The 19,628-nt window shown below is 39.8% G+C and overlaps 1 protein-coding gene across 1 annotated transcript in view; it reads right to left on the reverse strand.

Annotated features, from left to right (window-relative positions):
* LOC129694298 (dmX-like protein 1) overlaps positions 1 to 19,628 on the reverse strand; it is a 216,936-nt gene that overhangs the window by 96,368 nt on the left and 100,940 nt on the right. Inside the window, exons 17-22 of the mRNA XM_055631009.1 lie at positions 18,407 to 18,616; positions 9,265 to 10,983; positions 8,011 to 8,121; positions 4,121 to 4,290; positions 2,688 to 2,785; positions 1,793 to 1,958 (exon numbers count right to left, since the gene is read on the reverse strand). Of these exons, the coding sequence (XP_055486984.1) occupies positions 1,793 to 1,958; positions 2,688 to 2,785; positions 4,121 to 4,290; positions 8,011 to 8,121; positions 9,265 to 10,983; positions 18,407 to 18,616 (2,474 nt within the window). The remainder of the gene's footprint in view (positions 1 to 1,792; positions 1,959 to 2,687; positions 2,786 to 4,120; positions 4,291 to 8,010; positions 8,122 to 9,264; positions 10,984 to 18,406; positions 18,617 to 19,628) is intronic.

Below are 19,628 nucleotides of genomic sequence, written 5' to 3' on the forward strand. Positions count from 1 at the left end.
CTTCACATTTATCCACATTATACTGCATCTGCCAAACATTTGCCCACTCACCCAGCCTATCCAAGTCACCTTGCGGTCTCCTAGCATCCTTCTCACAGCTAACACTGTCCCCCAGCTTAGTGTCATCCGCAAACTTGGAGATATTGCCTTCAATTCCCTCATCCAGATCATTAATATATATTGTAAATAGCTGGGGTCCCAGCACTGAGCCTTGCTGTACCCCACTAGTCACTGCCTGCTATTGTGAAAAGGACCCGTTTACTCCTACTCTTTGCTTCCTGTTTGCCAGCCAGTTCTCTATCCACATCAATACTGAACCCCCAATGCCTTGTGCTTTAAGTTTGTATACTAATCTCTTATGTGGGACCTTGTCGAAAGCCTTCTGGAAGTCCAGATACACCACATCCACTGGTTCTCCCCTATCCACGCTACTAGTTACATCCTCGAAAAATTCTATAAGATTCGTCAGACATGATTTACCTTTCGTAAATCCATGCTGACTTTGTCCAATGATTTCACCACTTTCCAAATGTGCTGCTATCCCATCTTTAATAACTGACTCTAGCAGTTTCCCCATTACCGATGTTAGACTAACTGGTCTGTAATTCCCCATTTTCTCTCTCCCTCCCTTCTTAAAAAGTGGAGTTACGTTTGCTACCCGCCAATCTTCAGGAACTACTCCAGAAACTAAAGAGTTTTGAAAGATTATTACTAATGCATCCACTATTTCTGGAGCTACTTCCTTAAGTACTCTGGGATGCAGCCTATCTGGCCCTGGGGATTTATCGGCCTTTAATCCATTCAATTTACCCAACACCACTTCCCGGCTAACCTGGATTTCACTCAATTCCTCCAACTCCTTTGACCCGCGGTCCCCTGCTATTTCCGGCAAATTATTTATGTCTTCCTTAGTGAAGACGGAACCAAAGTAGTTATTCAATTGGTCCACCATATCCTTGTTCCCCATTATCAACTCACCTGTTTCTGACTGCAAGGGACCTACATTTGTTTTAACTAATCTCTTTCTTTTCACATACCTATAAAAACTTTTGCAGTCAGTTTTTATGTTCCCTGCCAGTTTTCTTTCATAATCTATTTTCCATTTCCTAATTAAGCCCTTTGTCCTCCTCTGCTGGTCTTTGAATTTCTCCCAGTCCTCCGGTATGCTGCTTTTTCTGGCTAATTTGTATGCATCATCCTTCGCTTTGATACTATCCCTGATTTCCCTTGTTATCCATGGATGTACTACCTTCCCTTATTTATTCTTTTGCCAAAATGGAATGAATAATTTTTGTAGTTCATCCATGCAGCCTTTAAATGTCTTCCATTGCATATCCACCGTCAACCCTTTTAGAATTAATTGCCAGTCAATCTTGGCCAATTCACATCTCATACCCTCAAAGTTACCTTTCTTTAAGTTCAGAACCACTGTTTCTGAATTAACAATGTCACTCTCCATCCTAATGAAGAACTCAACCATATTATGGTCACTCTTGCCCAAGGGGGCACGTACAACAAGATTGCTAACTAACCCTTCCTCATTACTCAATACCCAGTCTAAAATAGCCAGCTCTCTCGTTGGTTCCTCTACATGTTGATTTAGATAACTATCCCGCATACATTCCAAGAAATCCTCTTCCTCAGCACCCCTGCCAATTTGATTCACCCAATCTATATGTAGATTGAAGTCACCCATTATAACCGTTTTGCCTTTGTCGCACGCATTTCTAATTTCCTGTTTGATACCATCTCCAACTTCACTACTACTGTTAGGTACTACTGTCTGTCTTACCTCAATTGCATCCTTTAGGGAACCAGCCAAAAGGAAGAAAGCTGCAGCTTGTTCAAATCTCTGTTTCCCTAATAACGCAAACGCATTCTTCAATGCAGCCTTTCTCCATCTATCATCGTTGAAATTTTTTCCAAAAAACTCTGTCATTTTTTTATCATGAAGGGACCTGCATATTAAAAAAAATAGATTTTATGTTATTGACAAACCATTTAACTGAATATTTCTCAATGGAGCTGTGCTATAGGTAGCAAAAACCAGTTCCTTTCAGAAGTCAATACATTGTATCAATTTCCATATACATTTTATCTGGCAAGGATAAAAATTTAGTAGAGTGAAACAGGACATTTTAATAATTTAAAATGTACACTTAATAATGCTTTCATCAGTTCCATCTATGAATAGCTTTGACTAGTGTGGCACAGTCACGCAGCAAAATAGTTGCTGCTTTACAGCGCCAGAGAACCGGCTTCGATTCTGAGTATGGGTGTTATCTGAACGGAGGTTGTACGTTTCTGCCTGTGACCGCGTGGGTTTTCTCCGGGTGCTCCGGCTTCCTCCCACATTCCACAGCAGTGCAGGTTTATAGGGTAATTGGCTTCTGTAAATTGCCCCTAGTGTGTAGGATGCAAAACTGGGATAACATAGAACTTATGTATGGATGATCATTGGTCGACTTGGATTTGGTGGGCCTCTAAACTAAACTAAGCTTCACTAATCCCAGTCAAACAGCTAGCAAAGATCTCAAACACACTAATTAAAAGCAATACAAAATGTGCATGAGGAATCTGTACATGAGAAATTGTGGTTTGTATAATTTGACACAGATATAACTCAAACTAGCATGACGTTTGATGGGAAACTGTAAAAATGATGAAAATACTATATTTTGTCATACCTGAATAGGCCCCAGAGTACAGCCTTTTTCTTCATTGCAAGATAAAATATAGCTCCATCCAAAGGATCATTGTTTCTTTGAAATGCAGCTTTGGCAACCTAAAGGTTTCATAGAGAAACATTCAGAAATATCACATTTTAAAATATGAAAACACACTTATTTAAAAATATATATAATTTCAAAGCTATAGGGTTATCATTCAGATGCAAAAAATGTGTGTTATCACTGCCCAACATAAAAACATCTTAGTGTAGGAAAGAACTGCAGATGCTGGTTTAAATCGAAGTCTGAAGGTCTCAACCCAAAACGTCACCCATTTCTTCTATCTAGAGATGCTGCCTGTCCTGCTGAGTTACTCCAGCATTTTGTGTCTATAAAACATCTTCACCATAATTATAAAAAGATTTGACATTTTTACTCGCGACTTTACAACTATTTAATTTTTTCATCTGAAACTCAGTGATTTTCTTTTCATTTCATTTCCTATATAGTTTTGTAAAATTGAATTAGATCATTTTGAACCTCTTTCAGAAAGAAGTCATTCCCATCATCCTTGATATGCCCACACTATCAAAATCTTTGTTTGACAAGGCAGGAAGCGTTGCACTATCAGCCACTGTTCATTTACACCAAAAAGCTGTCAATCAACAAAGAAAAAAAGCTGATCTTTCACAGGCTTTTATTTAATGTGATTGTAGCATATTTGGTATATTTTAATGAAGGATGACATTCAAAGTAGATTCCAAACTTCTGAGAAACCAGTCTTTTATCTAACATGAAAGCTCATATCCTCACTCTCCACACATCCCCCTAAATGCACCCTCATTCCCCTGACCGCTTCTTCCAACCTCAATTCCTCCCACTGCTTTCTCTCCCGCAATCATGCCTCTTGTTGTTTCCTCCCTTCCCATCTGCTTTCCTCTCACTGCTTCCTCCTCCCCCCATCCGCTCATTCCTCCAGCTATTGCTATCTTCTTTTCCTCACAATTCTCCCAACTTCCTTCCTTCCCGTTTCATACACTTCCATTTTCATTGGATTATTTTAAATTATCACATTTATGTAATAGCGTAATTTAAAAAGCTTGATTGCACCAAAATAAACTAGTCATAGTAATTTTGGGGACTCTTTACATACTTTGTGTATGGTATGCAAAACAAATAATTTATCTGTGAATGTCACATGTGATAATAAAGTGTCAATCAATCCATCAGTTAATTATTCTAATTTCACTGCTACATGTCACATGAGATAAAGTATCAATCAATTATTTATTCTAACTTGAAGCAGCTTACAAGTTTAAAATGAATGCTGCTGGACAACATGCAGATTTGGGGCAAGTCAACATGGAATATTCTAGCTGCAATAAGATGCAGCAAAACTAGTTACATTGTTTAATTTTGTAATTGTTATTAAAATAAACAGTGAACATTACCTTCTCTATACACCTGCGAAGAATGACTGTGCTGCGCACCCACCACCCCACTCCCATTGATCTGAGCTCTGACCAGTGGGGATCTCCTCTTTGCATTGCAGGGATCATGTTCAGCAGCTCCTCCTCTGCTTCTGAATGAAAGGCCCAGGCAAAATGACATGTAGATAAACCTATTTGTAAACAAAAATAAACCACATATATTCAAGCATGATGTCCCAGATTACTTTAACAGGTATGGCAACAAGATGATATGATATGATATGCCATTTATTGTCACTATACATGTACAGTGAAACTGAAAGCTGCTCGTACTCAGTGCATACATACAATTTTACACAAAAAACAAGAAACAGAAAAACAAAACAGAAGGGAGATGGGGGGGGGGGGGGGGGGGGGGGAATAGGTGCACAAATTCTACGGCGCTACATACATATATACATATATACAGATGGAAGTCCGTGTTGGGCGGTGTAGTCAGTGCATGTGTGGATTTGAATTTATGGTAGATATAATTCTCGGGAAGCAGCAGCTATTCCTGAGTCTGTTTGTCCTGGATTTGATGCACCTATAGCGCCTTCCAGAGGGCAGCAGGTCGAACAGTCCAAACGCAGGATGGGAGCTGTCTTTGGTGATCTTCTTTGCCCTGCTAAGGCAGCGGGAGGTGTAGATGTCCATCAGGGAGGGGAGAGGGCAACCAATGATCCTCTGCGCTGTCCTGGTTACCCTCTGAAGCCTCTCCCTGTCTGCCATGGTGCAGCTGCCATACCATGCTGTAATGCAGTATGTCAGCAGGCTCTCGATGGACGAGCGGTAGAAGGTCAGCAGCAGGTTAGAGTCCAGGTTGTGCTTCCTGAGGAATCTCAGGAAGTGCAGCCGCTGCTGAGCCTTCTTGATGACCGCTGTCGTGTTGTCCGTCCAGGAGATATCAGATTTGGGCGCAAGTCAACATGGAAGAAACGGAAGGTGTTACCCCTCTCCACAAACTCGCCGTTAATATGTAGGGGGACTAAGTTTGTGCTGTGCCTCCTGAAGTCGACAATGAGCTCTTTTGTTTTCCTGGTGTTCAGAGCCAGATTGTGTTTCTGAGCACCAGGTTGTCAACTTCAGGACTTCCTCCTGTACTGCCTCGTCTCCCTTTGAAATAAGTCCGACCACAGTAGTGTCGTCAGCAAATTTGACGATGTGGTTGTTGTTGTGGGCCGGACTACAGTCGTAGGTGTAGAGACAGTATAAGAGGGGGCTTAGCACACAGCCCTGTGGGGAACCGGTACTCAACCTGCGAGTGGAGGAGAGGTGGGGGCCGAGTCTCACAGTCTGGGGCCGGTTTGTGAGGAAATCCTTAATCCAGGCACATGTGACAGTGGGGAGGCCGAGAGTGACCAGTTTACCAATGACATCCTGTACACACAACCCTGACTACTGGATTTATATTCCAATCAAAAAAGTTAAATACCTATCATGGTACTTTGTGAATTTGAAAACAAATCCATTAAATGTAACCAAATAAAACCATCCCCGAGGGATGGAAAGCTGCCATGCTTACTCAATATGAGCTGCATGAAATTCCAGAATCATATGGTTGATTCTTAAATGAGCTAGGAGATAACTCTGTGAACACCTCCATCCTCAATGAAGATGGAATTTAACACAAATAAAAAAGAAATTACTGCAAAGTTTAAATATTCTTCTGGCACAAGTGCTGGGTGTAGAGGGTGACTGCCTTTGGAGAGGTTCCCAACATTACAGTAGAAATTATTTGGATTCTTCTGACTGCCCTGGATATAATAAAGGAAACAGACCCAACAAAGATTCAGGCTGAAGAATTATGCTCCAGATGTAACTGCTTTTCTTTTTAAGGCAAGCTATTCCAGTGCAACTATAACAGTGGTTTCTACTCAACTATATGGGAATGTGGCCAGCAGCTGCTGTCAGCAGTGAAGAAATAATGTTCACCACTGATAATAATAATAATAATACATTTTATTTATGGGCGCCTTTCAAGAGTCTCAAGTACACCTTACAAAAATTTAGCAGGTAGAGGAAAAACATGTAAGGGGAATGAAATAAATAGTAGAGACATGACTAGTACACAAAGTAAAGACAGAATTCAATTCAAAACACAATATGAGGCAATTAATGCACAGATGAAAAGGGAGAGGGACGTGGGGCTAAGGATAGGCAGAGGTGAAGAGATGTACACTGATGTACAAACATCTTTCGACATCCCCTATTCGGATGCAGATTCAAAGGAATCAATTGTATCAAGCTGTTCGGGCATTGTCCATTAAATAGCCAATTACATGGAGACATTTTCACATACAATATGCCAATGAGAAATAAAAAAACACATTTAATAACATTTTAAACATGAAACCAAATGCTAAAGATTTGAAAATGTTCTTGTCATTAAGACACACTAAATTTTGAAAAATAATGAGGCAACTTCAACACACATGGCAATATTAGTTTATTTAATAGCTTGGTAGTTTGGCTTCAATGAAACAAGAGCAGCAGATGTATAGGAATGTCATTGCACAACCCCCATCAATTTGTCCTCGATTTTGCCCGGTAAATATATATTTTATTTTTCTATGACGTTGGATCTAAATTTTGGAATTCCTTGCACAAAATAATAATTGGAGTTCTTTCTCCAGATGAACTACACTTTTAAACTTACAGAATCCATAAAATAAATTAAAACTTTTGAAATCATGTGATAAAGTATGATAGCAGGGAATTGTATAATAGAACTAACATGTAAAGAGCTTAAATTCACATTAACCCAAGTTATTGTCCCTGGATTATAGCGAACAAGATGGGAAAGAGTGCAGACTTTAAAATGCCCCAAACCAATCATAACTTTGGGATTTCTATATTAAACTATACATGCACAGAAAATCTTGAAGTTGATGTCAATTCCATGGAGTAGTGGCAGGGAATGCTGACAGCATTGCTGTCACTGTTGCTGCAAAATCTGGAAACTTTCAATTTGACCATTTTCAAAGTTTCAAGGTCAGTTTATTGTCACATGTACCAATTAAGGTACAGTGAAATTTGAGTTACCATACAGCCATACTAAGTGAAAAGCAACAAGATACCCAGCCACATAAAAGTTAACATAAACATCCATCACAGTGGATTCCACATTCCTCACTGTGATGGAAAGCAATAAAGTTGAATCTTCTTCCTCTTGTTCTCCGTGGTCAGGGCAGTCAAACCATCCACAGTCGTGGCGGACAAAGCCCCCTCGGGCAGTCAAACCATCCACAGTCGTGGCGGACAAAGCCCCCGCAGCCGACGATCGAAACTCCTGCATCAGGGCAGTTGAAACTCTCTCCGCGGCATGGAGCTCCCGAATCGGCCTCTTCTGATCAGAGACCGCGGGCTTCACGATGTTAAAATCCACAGGCCCCATAGTTGGAGCTTTGATCCCCGGCAAAGGGACCGTAAGCTCCGTGTTAAAGTCCCACAGACTCCCATGGCTTGGAGCGCCGGGTCGGTCCCCAGGAAAGGCCGTCAACTCCACGCAGTGGGGACGGAGATACGATACGGAAAAAAAAAAAATCACATCTCCGATGAGGTAAGAGATTGTAATAAAATTGTCCCCCAACCCCCACCTAAAAGAAACCAAGGAACACTAAAACAGATTTTTTAACAAACTAAAAATAACAAAAAGAAGAAAGGACAGACTGTTGGCAAGGCAATAGGATTTAAAAAGTATTCCTCATATAGGAATACTAATTCATCATTAGGTACAAATGCCCAACAGAAAACTCACTTTACCTAATTTATTTACATATAAAATACTAGAATAAAAAGCCGTTGTCTTCAGTTGCATAAAAATGTAACTTCTGATCATTCCTTTACTTTGAATGCACTCATGAATTTACCTTGTCGAAGAAGTTGTGCTCGATAAACAGGTGGTAGTGATGTTAATAGGAATGTATGTAGCCGCATTGCTAAAAGAAATCTTAAGCCACATTCATCAAGTGTTTCTCCACCTAAAAAATAAACAAAAGTAATACATTTTCATTGTATTTGATTAATTATTTTAATTTTCAGAAGTAAACATGCAGCTGGAATAACAAGCAAGCATCAGTATTAGTGACCATGGAAACTACTGGATTCCTATAAAAACCTCATTGAGTCACCAAGTCGTTCAGGGAAAGAAATCTGGTCTGGTCTACAGGAATCAATGTGGGTGAGTACTTACGTACTCTTTGAAATAAAATCCATTTGGATATTGGGCGCCTTTCGGTGAGCAATAACTTTTGTCTGGTCAGCATTGCCATGATCAATTACTTTTTTCACATCCTTCCAAAATAAATGTAACATAACTTGCAGTAATATTCTCTCTACTGATTCCAGAAACCATATAGAATTCCAAGTAATCCTTGGCTCACTACACCTTCCTCTGCCTCAACCTTCTTTCAAATACCTATTTGACAATAACACCTTTTGAAAAGATACTTCAATGGTTCTTTCCCAAATTATTATTTTTTTACATACAATAACACTGAGGCCATCTCGACCCCTCTAGTCCATGCCGAACACATAATCTCCCCTAGTCCCATATACCATATATACCATATATAATCTCCCCTAGTCCCATATACCTGCGCTCAGATATGACCACTCTGCCAAAGCAAAATTCACTGCATAAAGTTTATGACTTGGCAGAATTTCAAGCAGACGTACATACAAAGTGGGAATTTGTAATCAGAGGTAAACATAACGAGTCGCAATGGTTGGGTCAATGCAGCTGCTCATCACTTGCCAATCTGCAATTATTATCTGATTAACAAATAGATGGTTCTACTATATATATCTTAACAAGCGGTTGTGCATCCATCATTTGGTCAATATCATTATCTGTTTTTTAAAGACTGGTACTCACATTCTCTGCATGCTATAATAGGAAATGTGTGGTTGGTAATCTTGCATTGGAAACCGATAGAGAGATACATTATAAAATGAAATCTAAAACCCTGCCTTGAGCAATAAAGCAAATTGTAACAAAACTTAACTATACATTTCTTTATCAACATTGATAAATCTGAGATATTAAGTGATTCACACAGACAGTTGCATACATAAAATAAGTGGACCCTACTGTTCACAGATAAATAAAGCTATAACTTTACCTTGGGTTCTCTCTCTGCTTTCTCCAATGTCAGTGCTGATGGTGGCCACAGTATCTGCCAGTGCCATCAAAAACATCTGTTCCATACTGGTAAGACCAGGCAGACTGGAATGAAGCAAATGGCTAGATAGTACTCGTGCATGTTCAGGACCAAAGTAGGTAAGACTGTACTGGGAAAGGTCAATAACCTTCTGCTTATTGCCTTCATCAACATCAAAACTATTTAGATCATCTGCACCCACACTTGACATTGCAAATAGTTCATCATAGTTGTTTCCTGTTGAATGCCTTTCATTTTTCTTTGTAAAATTTGCACAATTGATTTTCTTTTCAAAGGTCGTATGAGAAATGTCTTCATCAGCAGCTAAAAGTGCACAGAGAGGAAGAGGAGGGATGGAGTCTATTTCTGTGTAATCAGGATTTTCACTTTTGTTTGAAGTTAGAGGATCTCTGGCTGTGCTGCCACTTGCACTAATTGTCAAAGATCGGAGTCGTCGCTCATGGCTGGTTTCAGTATCACTAACAGTGATTACTTCGCCTGCAATACATTTAACTAAATGAGACAATATGGCTTTGGCCCGCCTGATTTTACCCAAGTCCATTAACTCCAAAAGCTGCAGCGGGTGGTACTGTGGTAGTGTGGGAGATAAATCATGAGAAGCTTCAAAAAGGCCAGAGTCTTCCATCTCAATATTCCAATGAAATGGAACCTTTCTGCCACCAAATTTTTGAGCCAGCCCTGTCATTGACTTTGCCAGGCTTTTTTTGTAGAGATATTGGTTGGATCCATTTGTACTAGCACACTTTCCTAGACTAACCATTGAAGGAATGCTGGCACTTTCAGCTTCAGTTATCATTGAATCACTTTTGTCAGGAGGCTGCCACTGTGAATAAACATGCATTTCACAATCCATACCAACAACCAAGATACCATCACGCACCCAAGACAGAGAAACTGGCAGCGATAATGATCCATCCACTGAGGAAACCAAATCCAAACTTCTGAGAAGAATCCATCTGGATTGAGATACTTCTTTGGCACTATCCCATAAAGACAAAGAGAAAACTGCTGGTGCTTCTTTCTTTGTTTGATTTTGTATTATTCCAGATACCTGCCCATACATTAGAAGTTTAGATCCAATTCCAATAGTTAATATGTGTGATCCGTCTTCCTTGGAGACCCAGTCTAAGTGAACCAAAGGTTTTGCATCAAATGTCATTTGATAATCATTGCTGAAATGTAAACGATATTTATTATGAAGGACTAGGTTACTATCAATGCTGATTCTTGGGTCCAAAATTGGACCTGTTTGACTAAAGTCATCCAAGTGTATTGTTTGTTCATGAATCCATTGAGAGGCTCCAGTTGATTCACATTCAAATATACCCACATGCATGGTGAAGTGCTTACTGGAATGTTCATGAACTGGAATAGACTTTTTGTAAGCCACAGCCAGCCGGTTTGTGTATGAACAGCAAACATCCACAGGCCTTCCTGGTACGGTAACTGCACTGCTGTTCTGAAGTCCTTCTTCAATCAGCAGAGGCCATTCTTCCCAAGAATAAACTAGATCATTCTCCACACCATCTCCAGCTGCAGAAGACATCGGAAGAGCTGACACTCTACAGCGCCAGAATCTAACTTTTCCATCTGTGCAGGAAGTTGCCAGAAGATACGGAGCAAGACATGCTGGGTGAACTGATGAGGAACTCAGGTGCCCTGTAGTATGAAGAATGAAAATATCAAAAATATTAATGAAGTAAACAAACACTGCTTTCAGTTTAATAACACAAAACCACTTCAATTTTCAACATTTAAAATTTGATCATAATACACCTCAATGAAATCACATCTAACTTACAAACTTGCAGTTATAAATCTAAAGTTATGTGGATACTGTTTTAGTTTTACAGCCTCGGTATTAATTGTAGGTATGCAGAAAGGGAACAAAAGTCTTCAAAAACAGTGTGCAATATGAGCAATCAAGTGTTTTGTGTGCATCCATACAATCAAGAAAGACCCAGGTCTAATACAGGTGGACTCACTTTATGGAGGTGTTCAGTTCAAAGAAAACTATCCATAACATGGCCCTATTTCATATTGAATCTCATGTTATAAGTAGAGATGCCTTTCCTACAGGATATTTTTCACTCAACGATAATGATGAGTACTGAAGCTGCTAATACACGGCAGAAAGAATGCAAGAGATCTGCTTTGTTAATTGACAGTAACTTTTAAAGTGCCCCATAGCTTAATCTGAAGGCAATCAACTGCAGATCCTTTTCACATTCCAGTCACCAGTTTAAATGGAGACAGAGTTCACAGAGCCACGGATCGGGGTGGGGTTGTAAAAGAAGACAGCTGGAAATGGCCCACTTCCACCAGACAGGAGATGCTTGAAGCCCTGCAACAATTGGCAAATCCATCTCTATTCATCCAGTCTCCCAAATGCTCATTCATTGTTGTTCTTAATTTGGATTTTCATAACCCAGGAAGGACCTGCTAAGATTTCCCAAGTGCACGTCATGGCATTTTCTAAATGTGGAGGGTTTCAGCATCTTACTCTGTCAGGCAACTAATTCCATTATTCATTAAGTGATTTATTTGTTTTCTCTACTCGCAACCTTATCTTAACTAACTTAAATCTATGGCTCTTCATTGATCTAACCATTAGGAAAATAGGTCATAATGTAATAAAAAGGAACTGCAGATGCTGGTTTACTAAAAAAAACACAAATTACTGACGAAACTCAATGGATCAGGCAGCATCTCTGGAGAACATAGATAGATACTATTTTGTGTCGGGACCCTGCTTCCTCAGAAGGTGATAAGGTCCTTTGCCATTCTTTTCTGAACCTTAAACACCTCAATTGAATGTCCCTCAATATATTTTGTTCCAAAGAAAATAACCTCTGCCTAGAAGGTTTTTCCTGGCCCTAGCAACATCTTTGTAAATCTCCATAACAAAAAAAAAGAATACAGGAAAAGACAAAGGCTATGTTGTGAGCTGGATAGTAGAAGTGTTTTTCGCACAGGAGCATTGTGATGAGTGGTCCGCCTCAGGGATCAGTGCTGGGCCCATTGCCGTTTCCGTTTATATCAACGATTTGGTTGAGAATGTCTAGGGCATGATTAGTAAGTTTGCAGATGACACAAAGAAGGTGGTACTGTAGATAGTGAGGATGGTTAACAAAAGTCACAGCAGGCTCTTGATCCGCTGGGCAAATGGGCTGAGGAATGGCAAATGGAAATTAATGCAGATAAGTGTTGTATTTTGTGAAGTTAAACATGGGCAGGATCTTCATAATGAATGGTAGGACCCTGCAGAGTGTTGTAGAGCAGAGAGATCTTAGCGTATAGCTGCATTGTTCATTGAAAGTGGTATCCCAGATAGTTTGGGTGGTAAAGGTGGCATTTGGTACATCCAATCAGTGTATTGGATATACAAGTTAGGACATCACATTATAATTGTACAAGATATTGGTGCGGCCACACCTGGAGTACTGTATTCAATTTTGATCACCCTGCCATAGGAAGGGTGTCACTAAGCTGGAAAGAATGTAGAAAAGAATGTGATCTTAGAGAGGTGTATAAAATCATTAGACCAGGTGCGGACCCGTTGGGGCCCAGTCACCCAACGCAATATTCCACCACTCACCCATAGTCCGCATCTTACATGCGCGGCTGAGGGGTTCCTGTTGTGACGCCAGAGATCCCCGTTGTGACGCGAGTCACGGCAATCCTCCCCAAATGCACCTCACCATCCCACTTCCTACCCCTATTCTCCTACACACCCCTCCTCTTTACCCTCCCTCTTCTTTCCCCTCCCCTCCCTGTCATTTTATTTATCAATATTTTTGTACTTTCATCTCTTCATCTTTTACGTTCCAGCAGATTTTCAGTTTTAATTGGTTTTGTGTTTTTAATTCAGCTGCATTGTGCTCTTGATATCCTTGGGGTAGGGAGGTCTTAAATTTGTATTAATAGATATATTTGTTTTGAGTCTTCACTATTCCACTTTGACTGTTTTCCACGGCACTTACACTGTTATCTTCAAGTAGCTGTTGAGTTGACCGTTGCAAACCATACCTCAGCCTCTTAAAATTGTCTGAAGAGAGGTCCAAACACAAAACATCACCTATCCACATCTTCCAGAGATGCTGCATGACCCACCAAATTACTCCAGTACATTTAAGCTCTATGCAAGATTCCAACATCTGTATTTTGTTGTGGCTCTAATAAAATTGGCCTTGGTATGATCTTTTCCGCCATTCTATCTTGTTGCTTTCTATACCAATGATAGTTCTAATTATGATTGTAGCCCCTCATTGGTCCCTTATTTATTTGCATAGGTTCTTCAATACTTAAATCATAGGAAAATAAAATCCCATATTACGAGGTTATGGTGACAATTTTCTGACCAATCTCTAGATACTTTCTGCCAAACTGGAAGTTTTCAGGTAATCCTGCTTCATCATAGACTATAGTATTGCATTTCGTGTTGAAAGAGTCGACCTTCAACAGAATGCAATGTTATAGGCTTGAGATACTTGTCCAAAGGCAGATTATAACATTTAGTTTACAAATTAATGAGTACCAAATTGAAAAAAAAACTACAAACGCTGCATATTTGAAACAAAAACAGAACAAATGGAGCCTTTTGCTCTATTGTACGAGTATGACGATTGTATTTGTGGATACAGTAACTGGTCTGTTCAGATAACATGCAAAACAAAGCTTTTTATTGTATTTCGGTACACGTGACAAATTATAAACCTAAACCTCTGCCATAGGCAGCTGTAGAGGCCAAGTCTTTGTGTATTTTTATAGCAGAGATGAAAAGGTTTTTGATCATTAAAGATGTCAAAGGTTACAGGGAGAAGACAGGGGAATGGGGTTGAGGGAAAGATAGATCAGCCGTGATTGAATGGCGGAGTAGACTCAATGGGTTGAATGGCCTAATCCTGTTCCTGTAACTAATGTAAATTCTGGAAATGATCAGCTAGTCGGCAAGTTTCTGTGGAAATAAAATAAAATTAACTTGAGATCAAAGATTCCTTGTCAAAACTGGTTAATGAGTGCTGAAGATCCTTTGAAAAAATAAAATTTGAAAAGCTTTCTTTCTCCTTAATTTTTCTCTCCAAACCACACCTGTATTTCCTAATATTCAATTTTACTTTCTGTATCCGATTGAAACCCAATTTATATTTCCTTATTTTAACAAAACAAAGTGCTGGAGTATCCCAGCTGGTCCAGCAGCATTTCTGCAGGACATGGATAGGCTGTGCTTCTGGTGGGGATTCTTCTTTGGGCTGTCTGACCCATTGGGTTACTCCAGCACTGTGGATTATTCAAGATTCCTTCATCTTTAGTTCCTTGTGTCTTGTTTAAATAATTTGCCTCTCCAGGGATTCTTCAATCGGTTTGGCTGAAAAGCCTGGTTGGTTTTTATAGGCAGCATGATTATATTATGGCAGCATGAAGTAAATGAGGTGCTTGAGGAGTATAAGGAATGTAAAAAGAATCTTAAGAAAGAAATTAGAAAAGCTAAAAGAAGATATGAGGTTGCTTTGGCAAGTAAGGTGAAAGTCAATCCAAAGGGTTTCTACAGCTATATTAATAGCAAAAGGATAACGAGGGATAAAATTGGTCCATTGGAGAGACAGAGTGGACAGCTATCTGCAGAGCCAAAAGAGATGGGGGAGATATTGAACAATTTTTTTTCTTCGGTATTCACCAAGGAGAAGGATATTGAATTATGTGAGGTAAGGGAAACTAGTAGAGTAGCTATGGATACTATGAGGTTCAAAGTAAAAGAAGTACTGACACTTTTGAAAAATATAAAAGTGAATAAGTCTCCAGGTCCTGACAGGATATTCCCCAGGACATTGAGGGAAGTTAGTGTAGAAATAGCCGGGGCTATGACAGAAATATTTCAAATGTCATTAGAAACGGGAATAGTCCCCGAGGATTGGAGTACTGCGCATGTTGTTCCATTGTTTAAAAAGGGTTCTAAGAGTAAACCTAGCAATTATAGACCTGTTAGTTTGACTTCAGTGGTGGGCAAATTAATGGAAAAGATACTTAGAGATAATATATATAAGCATCTAGATAAACAGGGTCTGATTAGGAACAGTCAACATGGATTTGTGCCTGGAAGGTCATGTTTGACTAATCTTCTTGAATTTTTTGAAGAGGTTACTAGGGAAATTGACGAGGGTAAAGCAGTGGATGTTGTCTATATGGACTTTAGTAAGGCCTTTGACAAGGTTCCTCATGGAAGGTTGGTTAAGAAGGTTCAACTGTTGGGTATAAATGCAGGAATAGCAAGATGGATTCAACAGTGGCTGAATGGGAGAAGCCAGAGGGTAATGGTGGATGGCTGTTTATCGGGTTGGAGGCAGGTGCCTAGTGGGGTGCCTCAGGGATCTGTGTTGGGTCCTTTTGTTGTTTGTCATGTACATCAATGATCTGGATGAAAGTGTGGTAAATTGGATTAGTAAGTATGCAGATGATACTAAGATAGGGGGTGTTGTGGATAATGAAGAGGATTTCCAAAGTCTACAGAGTGATTTAGGCCATTTGGAAAAAATGGGCTGAAAGATGGCAGATGGAGTTTAATGCTGATAAATGTGAGGTGCTACACCTTGGCAGGACAAATCAAAATAGGACGTACATGGTAAATGGTAGAGAATTGTAGAATACAGTTGAACAGAGGGATCTGGGTATAACCGTGCATAGTTCCTTGAAGGTGGAATCTCATATAGATAGGGTGGTAAAGAAAGCTTTTGGTATGCTAGCCTTTATAAATCAGAGCATTGAGTATAGAAGCTGGGATGTAATGTTAAAATTGTATAAGGCATTGGTGAGACCAAATCTGGAGTATGGTGTACAATTTTGGTCGCCCAATTATAGGAAGGATGTCAACAAAATAGAGAGAGTACAGAGGAGATTTACTAGAATGTTGCCTGGGTTTCAACAACTAAGTTACTGAGATAGGTTGAATAAGTTAGGTCTTTATTCTCTGGAGCGCAGAAGGTTAAGGGGGGACTTGATAGAGGTCTTTAAAATGATGAGAGGGATAGACAGAGTTGATGTGGACAAGTTTTTCCCTTTGAGAATAGGGAAGATTCAAACAAGAGGACATGACTTCAGAATTAAGGGACAGAAGTTTAGGGGTAATATGAGGGGGAACTTCTTTACGCAGAGAGTGGTGGCGGTGTGGAATGAGCTCCCAGTGGAAGTGGTGGAGGCAGGTTCATTGGTATCATTTAAAAATAAATTGGATAGGCATATGGATGAGAAGGGAATGGAGGGTTATGGTACGAGTGCAGGCAGGTGGGACTAAGGGGAAAACAATTTGTTCGGCATGGACTTGTAGGGCCGAGATGGCCTGTTTCCGTGCTGTAATTGTTATATGGTTATATGGTTTTTCCACAATTGCTCACTGCAGGAAGCTGCACTGAAACAGATAGACTATTGAGCAACCTTTCCCTTAGCACCAGGGAAATATTCTTTCCCCTTCTTGACCGACAATTCCAGACTTGCGCAATAGGCGTCTTACGCAAACTTGCAGTTACGCAAACAATTCTGTACTTAGTCCCTGGTGCAATCAAGGCAGTTTGAAATTTCCACAACACTGTATGGTCATTCAACTTTATATTGGCAACAAGCTGACAATGATGGCGGTGCTCACCCAAAAGACTGCGCGCCGCAGAAAGTGCCCTGGATGTAGCGAAGATGGTTAATACTCTGTCAGTTATTTTGGGCAGTGGATGGTGATAGTGATTCAGATTTACATAAAATCGGACTTGCGCAAGGGTTTATGGTATGTAATCCTTATGCAAGTCAGGGACTGCCTGTATTGTAAAATATGGTAAAAGCTTATGGATTCCCTCAAATCTTTAATGCACTACTTAAATCCTATTTCTTACTGTATTTACTCATTTTCACATTTCTGTGAGTCCATGGGAAATAATTAAAGATGAAAAAAACATTTCACTACTGTAGAATCGTTTGGAACCTAATTTCCCCCCCAATTAGTAGCTATTTTTTATAGTATTTTTGAAGTTATTAAAACAATGTTGGCAACATTAACAGTTAACCTGCACATAACAATATACAAAGTGGGATGTCACGATGACAGGAGTGGGAGGTTTTTTTTGATGTCCTCTCTGTGATGAATGTTGGTCAGAGGGTGAAAAATCCCCCCTGTTCCTTTTGACGCCAGTACCATCGAATCAGATCACTTACTTTCCCATGGAAATGGGTTAGTTTAATACTTTATCTGAGAGAGAATTTCTGGAGAGAGCAATAAAAGAACCCAACTTGTTAATCCAACATTATTTATATTATCATAGGACTTTATTAATCCCACAAAAAAAGCTGCAGAGAAACTCAGCATAGTATTCATGGTGCAGCAGCATCTATGGAGCGAAGGAAATAGGCAATGTTTCGGGCCGAAACGGGCCTATCGAGGCCTCAGACTGATCGGGGGCGATGGGGTGGGCGGGTGACAAGAAAGGAAAAAGGAGGAGAGAGCCCGAAGGCTTGGGGGATGGGAGGAGACAGCAGGGGGACTGAGGAAGGGGAGGAGACAGCAAGGACTAACAAGATTGGGAGAATTCACATCGAATTCTCCCAATTTTGTTAGTCCTTGCTGTCTCCTCCCCTTCCTCAGTCCCCCTGCTGTCTCCTCCCCTTCCTCGTCCCCAGCGCCCCCTGCTGTCTCCTCCCATCCCCCAGCCTTCGGGCTCCTCCTCCTTTTTCGATGTTCTTGTCCCCAGGAAAACCCACCCCCGCCCCCGATCAGTCTGAAGAAGGGTTTCGGCCCGAAACATCGCCTATTTCCTTCGCTCCATAGATGTTGCTGCACCTGCTGAGTTTCTCCAGCATTTTTGTCTACCTTCGATTTTCCAGCATCTGCAGTTCCTTCTTAAACATTATTTATCATAGAGTTTTTGATAGAGTTTTTGGCGTTGTCGTCGCTTATTTCAGACATTTATCATAGAGAACAAATTTATCTTGTATTTGACAAGTTATATAGAGATTCAAGCTTAACATTTATTTCTAGTCACAGTTAGTTTGTAAAACAAATAGTTAAAGAACCATTTTTCATTTTAGCAACTGAGCACAAACTAACCTGCAGAGGGAGTGGCTCGAATAATTTCAACACCTTCTGGCAGAGGTAACTCTCGGCTATAAACTCTTGTTGAGATGAGAGCAAGTCGACTGGCGCTTTGTAAATTTGCTTTACAAGCCTGATATTTTTTGAAGAAAGGTGAATATATCTTTTCAGAGGAAGTGCCATTCTGTTCCTCTGGAGGCACCAAAGAATTCTTAGTGGAGTGATCTAAAAAAAACCATTGATTACATTAAACTGTAATATTGCAAACATTATCATAATCTTTTTACACATTTTGCTCTGAGGTCAAGAAATGTTATTATATTTTACAGGCTCATATCAGAAAGACAAGTTTGATGAAACAGAATAAAATAAATTAACTTTAGATCTGAGTAGATGTTCCATGGGACAAGTGAACAGGTGGGAGACTAGTTAAAAAAAAGTGGGTTAAATACATTTTTGTCAACATACATTTTATGTTTCTGTTAGAATCTTAACAATGGACAAATTCAAAATGGCGATTCTTATGGGAATCTGTTGTTCAATCATTTGTACTGAAGCCAATCTTGGCTCTGCCAAATGTTCTACAATATACCCTCAAGAAATACACCGTCTTGATGTCCAGCAAGATTATATCTTAATATTCTTATAAGGTTAGTACATTTGGGAGAGCATGACCAAAAGACCAAGTCCCATCTTGTTTAACTCACTGAGTGCAGCATTCATGTCTACCATGTGCAACACCAAACAGTGCAGATATTGGATTTTATTCCCTTCTTACAGTTAGTTTAAAGACATTTGAGTTTTTCCACAGAGAATGTTGTCTTCGTCTGTTCATCTCATCTGAGACATTGAAAAATGAGTGGGTTGCAATAGTGACATCTTACCCTATTTAAATTACTGTGCAGAAGTCTGGGGCAATAACTATAAAAGTTCGCTACATTCATTAACTATTCTGCAAAAAAGAGCAATACGTATTATTCACAATGTCAGGTATCTGGGTCACACTAATCCATTATTCTTACAGTCAAAATTATTAAAATTAGAAGATTTGGTTGCATTTAAAACAGCACAGATAATGTTTAGGGCCAAAAATAAAAACTTACCTGGAAATATACAAAAATTATTCAATGAGCGAGTGGGGGGTTATAATTTAAGAAGAATATTTAATTTTAAGGTACAAAGAGTCCACATGACCAGAAAAACTTTTTGTATTTCGGTCTGTGGAGTAGGATTGTGG

Source organism: Leucoraja erinacea, chromosome 3 (genome assembly GCF_028641065.1).
Source record: "Leucoraja erinacea ecotype New England chromosome 3, Leri_hhj_1, whole genome shotgun sequence".
Taxonomy (NCBI): domain Eukaryota; kingdom Metazoa; phylum Chordata; class Chondrichthyes; order Rajiformes; family Rajidae; genus Leucoraja; species Leucoraja erinaceus.